The sequence below is a fragment of the Malurus melanocephalus genome, unplaced genomic scaffold (genome assembly GCF_030028575.1).
Source record: "Malurus melanocephalus ecotype Western Australia unplaced genomic scaffold, MMel_1.1 scaffold_115, whole genome shotgun sequence".
Taxonomy (NCBI): domain Eukaryota; kingdom Metazoa; phylum Chordata; class Aves; order Passeriformes; family Maluridae; genus Malurus; species Malurus melanocephalus.
This window is the reverse complement of record NW_026623347.1, coordinates 1838687-1849477: the sequence shown is the minus strand read 5'-3', so window position 1 is coordinate 1849477 and position 10791 is coordinate 1838687. Positions and strand designations below refer to the sequence as shown.

The window sequence follows — 10791 nt, the reverse complement described above, 5'->3', positions numbered from 1 at the left end:
TGTTCACATTAAACGCTATTGAGTGATAATTACAAGGCTATTTCTTTGTCTTTATTTATTTTGCTGACAAAACACCCCCTGGAAGGCAGCAGAAGATTCTTCGAAACTTGGATTTCCTTAAAAATCCTTCCCTTGTTCAGTAATAATAATTAAAACAAACAAACAAACAAACAAACACCAGTTGTCAGAAGCCTGAGCTCCTTCAAATTAAAAATCCTGTTGCTGTTTTGGTCTGGGGTTTGTTAAGAGGTCAGACCTGCTGGGCTGGGTTGCCATGGGCTCTTCTGGTACCAGGAGATGCTGCCCATCCCCTCACTCCTGAAATCGAGCAGGGAAGGAGTTCATCTCTGGTATAATTYCAGCCTTCTGGATCTTTGTTGTATTTTTTTCCCTCCTACCTGTTGCCTGGYGTGATGTGTTTTCTCTCGGATCTTGGGGAGAAAGTTCTCCTTTATGCACACAGATCCAGTGCTCAGAGCAGCAGAAGGCTCAAGCTTTACCGGAGCCTCTCAATGCTAACATAATAAAAGTATCCAATTTATTTATCAAAGTCTCCTCCAAAGGAGAAGATGGACGAAATAGGTTTTAACCTACTTGTGAWCCTCAGGAAAAGCGAGCGCTTTGATTCGCTCCTTCCCAGACAAATAGCATTGCATTAGATGTTTCTGATTTTATTAGCTATAAACCACTTTCTATTTTTATTTTCACATGCCACTGACTTTGTTTGGTACAGACACAGCTGAACAAGGCTGGTTTTTCAAGTGCAAATCACGTTAATAGATGCCCAGCTCTTTCCACTCCACACACAGGAACATAGCTGTAAGAAGGAGAGCTGATGCCCAAAAAAATATTTTCCTGTTGCATTTCCTAAATCACCTCTGAGGCCACATCATCCCATCTGACTCCCCAGATGTGTAACAGTGATGGTTGCTTTAGTACTTCTGGCACTGTCTCTTCGCATAAAGAGATTTTATTTGCATGGAGAAGTGAAACAATAYGAGCAGACAATGAAATCTCAAGTGGTAAAGTGTGTGAAATTCTCCGTTCCTATTACTTTTTATGGTGCTGCTTGCAGCTTTTCTTCACCGGCTGCAACTGCAGCTGRTGGATTTGAAGCAGAGAGTGCCTCTCATCGCTGCCCTTCATCAGCAAGTGTGAGCAGCAGCAAGCAGTCCAATTGTTGCTGTATCCAAACAGCATCTCTGCATCCAGGGATGGAGCTGCAGGGAGAGCTCACTCGTTGGGAACTTGATCTGTCTAATTATGTGACTGTTGACTGGGCAACGGGCTGCACATCCAGTTGTCCCCAGTAAAAATAATTTGTCTTAAAATTTCGTCCGAGTTAAAATACATCATGTTTTTWTCTCATTACCTGTTCTTTTCCCTGTCACAGTTATTTTTGACTGGTATCAAGAGTTATTAGAAGAAAGTTCTTTTCCATCATTAAAATACCGTGYTCAGAAAGATCTCCAGAGTCCTTAAATGCAGATGAGGGTATGAGTGGCTCTTCCTGAGCAGAATTACAAGGAAGTGTTCTCACTGGAGACAGTGTTCGGAGGTGGATGCTGGCAGGAGTTCAAGTGTCCACACTTGTTCTTATGGCCACGACTTCCCTGACATCTCCTGCCCACGGAGGGGGTGCTGGGGGATCCTTTCCTCACAGGCTCCACTGAGCTCCGGTAAGAGAGCAGCTCTGGGACTGAGGAATGAGCTGTCCCTTCAGACAGGGAGAARTTAAAGAGAGAGACCATTCTTTGGTGGTATTTGCTCTTCATTTCCTTGGCTGATCTGTACAAGTTCCCAACAAAGCAATAACATATAGGGTTGAGGCTGGAATTGGTGAGGCCAAGCCACTGGGCAAAGGGCCTGAGCTGCAGGATCCAAGGAGAAGGAGTCACATCCTGCAAAGACTTGGGGATGTTGAAATCAATCCAGATGTCCATCAGGTAGACAGGCAGCCAGGAGATGGCGAACAGCAGGACCAGGGCCACCACCATCTGCGCCACCTTCTTGCGGATCTTCAGCCTGGAGGCYGGCAGGGATCGGTTGAGGGCAGAGCTCTCCTTCAGCTGGCTGCTGCGGCTCCAGAGCCGGCGCACCGTGAGGAAACAGATGACCATGTTGAACAGCACGGGCAGGCAGTACAGGGCACAGAAGAGCAAGAAGTTGTAAGCTTGCTTCAGCCTYTCCTGAGGCCAAATCTCCCTGCAGATGGAAAACACCAGGGGCAAGCCCTCCACCACGCCGATCTCATCCCGCTTGTTCATGAAGATGAGGGGCATGCATATCCCTGAGGACAACACCCACACCACCAGGATGGTGCTGAGGATCCTCTTCTGGGTGAAGAAGGAGCGGGCGTTGAGCGGGTTGTGCACGCTGTAGTAGCGGTTCACGCTGATGACCGTCAGGCTGAGCACGCTGGCCGACACCGACACGGCCTGGATGAAGGGCACTGCCCKGCACAGGAAATCCCCGTACACCCAGGCCTTGTAGATGAGGTTGCCCACGGTGATGGGCATGCAGATGCACACCACCATSAGGTCACACACCGCCAGGTTGATGAGGAGGCTGCGGGTGGCGCTCAGGCTGGACACGCGACTGCGGCGCTTGCGGGTCAGCACCCTGATGGACATGATGTTGCCCACGAAGCCCACCACAAAGGACACCAAGTACATCACCGTGAGGCTGATGGTGACGGGCTCCTTGGCGAAGAGGAAGAGCATCTTCTCCAGCTCTTCCCACCCCAGCTCCTGGCTGCCATTCCARAGCCCACCCTGGGTCTGGTTCTCCTCCTGCCAGAGCTGCAGAGGGTCAGGGGGAGCCCTGGGTTCTGGGGGGGACGAATCCATGGCTGARTCCCCCCCCGGCCAACTCGGGCTAACGGGGCCGAGCCTGCTGCGCTGCTCCCAGCGCTCCGGACATGGCGAGCTGGGATCAGCCCTGCCTGAAAGAGAGGATGTGGAGAGAAGGGGTCAGCGGGGGCTCGGGGCAGCGATCACCCTTCGCAGAGAGCTGCCGGGCCGTCAGTGGCTTATCCGCAACTTAGTTGAGAAGCGGCCGTAGCGCGGGGCGGCCGGGCTGGGCAGCGAGGCACCGGCACCGGCAGCGATACCGGCAGAAGCAGCGGCACCGGCAGAGGCAGCGAGGCCGGCGGGAGCTCCTGCCCGGCCGCGGAGACACGGCGCCTCCGCTGCGGGGACGGGAAAGGAGCCCCGGTCCCCCCGCAGCCCCGAAGAACAGCCCCGGCCTCGGTCCGCCACCATTCCTCCCGCTCCCTCTGTCCCTCACTCCCTCCTYCCCGCAAAGTTRCGYGTCCCGCGGCCGCTCTGCCGGCYCCCCGCCCCGGGCTGCCCCCAGACCCCCGGTCCCCGCTGGTTCCCCGTCTCCCGCGATCCCGCGGCGCGGCGGCACTCACCGGGCGGAGGGCGGGCAGCGCCGGCCGGGCTCCTCCCGCAGGCAGCTCTGCCGTGGATGTGCGCGCGTGTGTCCGTGTGTCCGTGTGTGTCCGTGTGTCCGTCTGTGTGTGCGGCAGCAGCTCCCGACCCGCTGCCACCCGCGCCGTGCTCGCACCCACGGCGCGGCGAGCCCGGCGCACAGCCCGCGGCGCGCACACGCTGCACACCCCGCACACTCCGCACACAGCCCCGCAGAGAGCCCCGATCACGCACACAGCCCCGCACACTCCGCACACAGCCCCGCAGAGAGCCCCGATCACGCTGAAAGCCCTGCGCACTCCGCACACAGCCCCGCACACCCCGCACACCCCGTGGTGCGCACACGCTGCACTCCCCGCACACCCCGCACTCCGCCCCGCAGAGAGCCCCGATCACGCACTCAGTCCCGCACACTCCTCACTCAGCTCCGCACACAGCCCCGCACACCCCGCACACAGCCCCGCAGAGAGCCCCGATCACGGACAGAGCCCCACACACAGCCTCGCACACTCCTCACTCAGCCCCGCACACAGCCCCGCTCACACACCGAACCCCGCACACCCCGCACACAGCCCCGTTCCGCGACCCCCGCCCACACGGGGACCCACGATAGACCCCACACACCCCGCTCAGAGCACACGCACCTCCGCAGACCCGCACACACGCACTCTGTGCACACTCTCCTTGCACACTCGGCTGCACGCACCCTCCTACAGGTGCCTCGCACACCCGCACCACCCTGAGCATCCCTCGCCGCGCTCCCTGCTCACCCCCAGCCCCGGCACCCACTCCGTTCCCGTGTCCCCTCACCCCGCACCCCAGGAACACACACACCCCACCGAGCCGGCCGAGCCGAGCCGAGCTGAGCCGCTGTCCGGCCCGGGATGGGCTGAACCGAGCCGAACCGTGCCAGCCGCCCCTCCCTCCCCGGCCGTGGTGCTGAAGGGACAGCTCCGCCCGGGCCGGGCAGCGATCGGGCACGGACCAGGCACGGACCAGGCACGGACCAGGAGGGGCTGGTACCACCCTGGACTGTTCCTGATTGTCCCATCCTCCTCCTCCTCCTCTCCTGGGGTCTCTGCTCAGCAGAGCAGGGAGGGACCCGGGCGCTTCACTTTAACATCCCCACCATCCCGAGTTCCTGTGCCAGCATGCCAAGGGTTAACACCATCGCAGGGACTCACCCCAACGAGGAGCGCTCCGCAAAGAAACCCAACTTCTGGTTTTTTCTATTAAACTGAAGGAATGGGGAAAAGGAAAATGATTATGGGGAAAGTCACTKGAAAAGTTGAAGCGCTTGGTTGGGGAGCGAGGTTGGTTTGTAAAGTGGAACTTTTGTTCTGAGGTGCTCAGAGGTGCCAGTGTATCACAGGAGAAAAGATTTGATGAGACGAACTGGTACCTTTGCCTGAAATGTTTAATTTTTATTCTCTTTCTTTGCCTTCTCTGAGGGAGGGCAAAGTAACAAACACAACCCAGTGGAGGCTGTTTGTCACTGAAGGGAGAACGCCCTTSATTTCACTGGGAAATTCCCCATCCTTTTTATTCCATGCATGTGAAAGAACCAAGTAAATATTTCTGGTCAGCCTTACGTGAAATGAAAGAAAGATCAGTGATGGAGCTACACTGTGAGGGGGGGGTGGCAGGCGAATGTGATCAGCATGCAAACCTCTCCTGCGTGAGAACGCATTTGCTCCGGGCGTGTAACTGCTCCTTCTCCTACAGCTCTGTGTGTGTGTGTATTTATAGGCCTGCAGAGACAAACAACTTCCACAAACTAATTGCAGAGTGCTGCCCAGAGCACAGGGTACACATTATTCCATGCAGGGAAATGCACGGATACTCCCGTGGATACCTAAAACCTGCTGCAGTTTTCACAGCTGCTCCATAAGCAAATGGAGCTGTTGCAATGAGGCAGCTGCAGAGACGGATTTTGGAGCTGGCAATTGGAAATCTCTGTGTGCCCAAGCCCTTGCCAGCCTCTCTGCAGCAGCCCTGCCRTCATCCACCAAAAACACACGATGGAGGTGTTTAAGTCAACATTTTTAGTAGGGTGTTAGCAGAATAGAAGAGAATAGAGTGCAGAAATGTGCCAGAGCTTGTTTTGTTCAGGTGGTTGCCTTCCAAATGTTCAAACTACTAAACACAGGTAGCTTATTTTTCTCTCCTCAGTGCACTTTATTTGTAACTCKCATGATTTACTGCTGAGGGACCTTTAGGACTTCGAGAGTAAATTACTAAGTTAATCAATGGTTCGATATAATTAGAACGAATCTGCTTTTGCATCCATTGACACAAGTCACAAGTGCCAAGTCATCTCTAGCAGCAAATGACGAATCYGTAGGCTGTGTGGAGCTGACAGAGAGGACAGGGCATTGATTATAACGAGTTCATCGATTCTAATAAGTTCAAAGCAACCAGATAACTCAAGATGGGGAATCTCCAACTCAAAGAAACGCAGTACCCTCCCCACATTGGTTTGCCTCTGATGGAACAGCTTTGAAGTGGGAGCTAAATAAAGGCCACTGGAGAGAGGAGCCATCCTTCAGCAGCAAGGGCAATGGGCTGGGCTGTGATCATAMGGCAAAGAACATCAGAAATAACCCACGGGTCTCACTGGAGTTACAGCTGTGAACAGCTGACCTGAGAGGAGTGACTCAGCCACTTTGGGGCTTTGCCAGAATCTCAAAAAACCTCCCATTTCCCATGCCAGCTACATGTGCCCAAGCCTGCCCTGCCCACTGCTCAGCAGAGTCCCAGGCCAGGGTAAATATAGCCTCGCTGCCTCAGCACAAATACCCTATTCCCACTGCAGCAGGAGCTGGGTGTCACACAGCRCYGCAGTGACCCTCTGCCCGGYCCAACAATGGCTCTAAACTCAGCARACCCTGAGGATTTTCCAGCTTCTGCTGGACCTTCAGAGTGTGAGGATAGAGCAAATTCTCTGGCTGTGCATCTCCTTACAGCAGCTCATCTGCTCTCCCTGCTCAAACTTTTCTCCCTGCTGCTGAGATTCCCTGCCAGGAATTGGGGATTTTGGGATCCACAGTGCATCTGCATCCTTGACCTCTGTGCCAGGGCTGGCACCCAACCAAAGGGCACTCGGCTCTTTTGGCTTTCTCCCAGCACATATCCTGACATGCCTGATGTGTCTCAGCTGGCACAGTTGGATGGCAAGGCCTCCCAAGGATGTTGGGAGGATTTTTAGCTGCTCTCTCCTCCTGCCCTTGCCCAGCAGGTGGGTGGGATGGGGTCTGCTCCCTTCACAGAGATTAAACAAAATTAGGGCTTTTCTCAGTCAAGCAGGGCAGGGTTGGTGCTGCCGGTACAGGCTGCCAGTGGTGCTGCTTGTGTTGGGTGAGCTATGAGCACATTCCATCCCGTGTGAGGGATGAACACTGGCATCAGTGAAGTCGTTTTCCTCTTGATTTTGCAGGGAACTGCTGTTTAGGCTGCCCTTGGGAAGCACTGGGTAAAACCCCCCTTCATTGCCACTTTCTCTTCTGCCTCTGACACTTTTTTACCAATGGGGTGAAGACAGGAGGGCCTTGGGGTGAGGGAAACTCCACCAGCCCTCACATCGGCCCCGGTGCTGTGCAAACTCTCCTTCCTCCCTTCCCTACAGGACCCTGCTGCCCCTGTAACCCGGGGTGCTGTGTGTGAGCATTTCAAACGCTGAGACAAACAGGAGTCATCCCCAACCCGAGCTCTCCTGGGACAGAATTACAGCATCACGGTGAGTTATTTGACAACAAAAAAAAAAATTTACTCTTCTCTGGGACATTTTCTTATAAATCTCTAACAGTAAAAACAGTAGAACTCCCCAAATGCTCGGTGCCATCAGCCCGGCGATCTCTGAGCCGGMTTTGCCGCTCCCTCTGCTGGTGAATGCTCCGTCCATCGCTGCTCCAGGATCGCAATTTTGGGGAGAACACGAGCTATTTCTGTCCCCGTGGTCCATSCAGGTCCCCACCGCAGCTCCCGTGTGACATTCACAGATGTCACCGCTCTGATGCTGCTGCGAATCCAGSAGGAGATAAGAGGCCAGCGCTGCTCACAATCAAAGGCAACACCAAGGAGATGCCAAGTGCACTTCAGATCCTTTGAAAATAAAATAGCGAAGCAAATAAAAAACAGCTGGGAATTGATGTTTGCTGTTTGTAATTACTTCCATGAGGATGAAAATCTTTGTTCTCCCACTAGCCTTCCCTCAATCAAAGAATGAAGCATTTAAACTATCTCCAGTGTCCTTTGGAGGATTTTAAATGGAGAATGTGTGCRTTTTTATGCCTGAGAATATTCACTGGTCTGTTTTCATAAACAGATATGGGCCAAATTCCATATCTTCTGTCCTTTTTATTGGATGCCTTTTAGATTGAGTGCTCCGGAAATGTAGCGGCTGAAAGAAAAAGATCATTTTCCGCAGAAGAATTTGTCTGATACAATGTTCACCCTCTCACGAACAATGAAGCACCGTTTTGGCATTGGAGTGATTGAAAAATCTGTCTTTCAGATGTCTTTGCTTGTGGTTTGTGCAGAAGTTCAGGCAAGTAGCAGGCTGGGAATGCGGGACTAAACTTGCTCCTGCAGAGCCCCTCTTTAAACCCAGGCCCACACTGAGAGAACTTGACCCTCTCTCATTAAAAGTAGGGTCCTAAATGGATGTGTAATGAGCAACAAAATGAACATTTTAAGGAGAAATCAGGGCTGTGGATCCCTAAATAGCTGCACCAATTTACAAGCAAGATTTTGAAGCGATACTGAGCCTCAAGTCAAACCTTTGAGAAGTTAAAGAGAGCCGGGCAGAGGAGGCAGCTGACACACAGAGCAGGTTTGAGGGTTCCATTTCATCCTTTTATGWCTCCAAGCAGCTTGTCACTGATGCTGAAGGAGTGGCACTGCCAGGTGGAAAAACATTTTGAGCAGGRGCTGTCAAATCCTCCCTCCCTCCTTCTACCTGCATGCTCCACATTTGAATATCAATATATTTTCCTTGGCGCTCTGTACCCAGGTGCAACAGGCAAAATAAAGGGCTTTTTAGATGACAAATCTTCCTGGGTTTCATCAGCTGATTGCCATCTGGGGGAAGTCTGACAAAGGCTTTAAATTTGCCACTGTTTTGCCTTCTCCCAGCTGCAGAGGCTTGCAGCGTGGAAATGCGGGGAGGCAGGAAGGAAAGGAAAAAAAAATTCTCAGGACCCAGAACTGCTGGTGTCAGAGAGGAGATAAAGATTTCAGAGAACACAATAGGAGGGAGTTTGTCTTTCTGAGCGAGATAACTTACTCTCRGCCTAGGTGAGACTTGGCCAGCAGCTGTCACAAAGCAGACACCTCAGGGATCAGGTCGCAATAAGAATTAAAACTCGAGCACGTGTGCAGCAAGGACTTAGTGGGCAGTCAAAGGTTATGTGTTTAAAAATCAGCTTTCCTATATTTCATCCTCACAATCAGGAAATCCTTAGGATTTKTGCTCTCTGGATTCAAGAGAGGATCAGCTGGGAGGCCGGGAGAGATGCAATTCCAGTTCTGAATGCTCTCCAGGAGCCTGCTCCAATGTTTTGACAGCACAAGACAATCTGTGAGCTGTTATTTATTTTCAGCAAGCCTTTCAGAAGGAATCCCCACCACTAAAGAAAACCAGGCAGGTTTTCRAGCCAGAGGCTTGGAGGGGTTGTTAAACTCTCGTCAGGATCAGACACAAACCCTTTTCTCTTGATGCCTCACCTCTCTCTGTGCAGCGACTCGTGTGGAAAGGCTCAGGCAATTTACTGCAAGTACAATCACTGCCCTCTCATCACCGCTCTCTGCCTCTGTCTTTCTGCTTCCAGAGTGTGTTCACAGCACGGAGCAGCTTCAGGAAATGAAAGCTGACAATAGCTGGGGCTCTGTGCAAAGGAGGAGGGGGTTACGAGGTGAAAGAGCTGCATCTCAGCCTCACTCTCCATTTTCAAACAGTGATATTTGTGTGCCAAAGATCACACACAGCAGTTGCTGAGCCTTTGGAAAAGGGATGTATCAAGGAAGAGGAGGAAAGTGAAGGGATTTTTGTGAGAGCTGGAGTRTGAAACAAGCTGGAGAAATGCTGATTAGGGGTGAGAGCACACGATGATATCTGTGTACGGTGATGGAACTCCTGGGGCTGCTCTGCAGTGTTGGCCCTTGTGGAGAAAAAAAGYAGCCCCACAARCCCTGATTCTGAAACTCAGCCAATTATTGTGTATAACTGAAGTCTGAAAAAAGAAAGGGAGTGTTAACAGCCTACATAAAAGAGGAATGCCGCATCCTTARCTAYTGTTAAGAAAAAGAKATTAGAATGTRGAATTGATAACGCAAGTAGCTAGAAATTATAAACATTACTAATACTGTAACTTTTGCAAACTCACCAATTATATTCTAATTACTAATTAAACAGCTGTCTCTTAACCAATGTATGTTTGACACAAATGTATACTCTAGTTGCTAAAGTAGATTAAAAAAAAAAGCTTGTCCCACAATAAAATTCTGTTTTTTTCACCCACTTCTGTGTGCTTTTATATCTTTTTTGTTGCTGTTTAGCCAGCAGCGACAGGCCCTCRCTGGGGACAGGGGCTGGGCAGCCTGGAGGGGTCCAGCACGGGTCTGTTGGCTCATTGGGGTTTGGAAAAGCACCTGATAGATCATAAAAATCTCCAGCACAACCTCCCCAAGGCTCCAAGGCTGCAGGGTGTGAGAGCACCAGGCTGGAGACAAAAACCCCTGGTTCCCTCCTCCCTTTCCTGCTCCCATTTCCTGCAGRTGCCTTGGTTCCCTCACCTGCACAGGGATGCTCTGGTAGTTCTTTCCATAGTTCACTTTATAAGACTCAAAAAGTCTCACAGTAATGTGATGGTGCAGAGAAAACATCCAGATCTCTGCAGGCTGTTGTCTTGTGCTCTGCTAAAACCAGAGATTTGGCTGGTGATGTCCACATAGCTTGAAGAAATAACATGATAAATTGCATCCAGCTTTGCCAAGGGGGTCTTGGACAGACTGTGGAATTGGAGGGCCAGCAAATCTGGGCATCAGGCTAATTTCTGTCACCCTTTCCTCAGGCAGCATTGAAGCACAATAACTCAGCTGCCAAATAAAGTGATACCATCAGCTTCCAATTCTTCAACTTCTAGAGCAGAGYTTTTCTTTCAGAAAATAATCCCTCTTCAGCCTTTCACGTCTGGAGCTGGCACCTGCCACCACACATACAAAATCAGGGCTGGGAGGTGTGCTTTGCTGTCTGAGCTGCCTCAGGGTGGAGATGCTCTGAGTTAAAATGGCTTTACAAACCTCTCTTTAATTGCAATGAAAGAAACATCCCTCTGCTTTCCGGCAGGGAATGTTTTCT

The 10791-nt window shown here is 51.8% G+C and overlaps 1 protein-coding gene across 1 annotated transcript; it reads right to left on the bottom strand.

Annotated features, from left to right (window-relative positions):
• Positions 1-1520: 1520 nt before the first annotated feature.
• LOC130575683 (galanin receptor type 1-like) lies at positions 1521-2849 on the bottom strand. The gene has a single exon (XM_057369754.1). It carries the CDS (start codon positions 2847-2849, stop codon positions 1521-1523), a length of 1329 nt encoding a protein of 442 aa, XP_057225737.1.
• Between the last annotated feature and the right edge of the window lie 7942 nt (positions 2850-10791).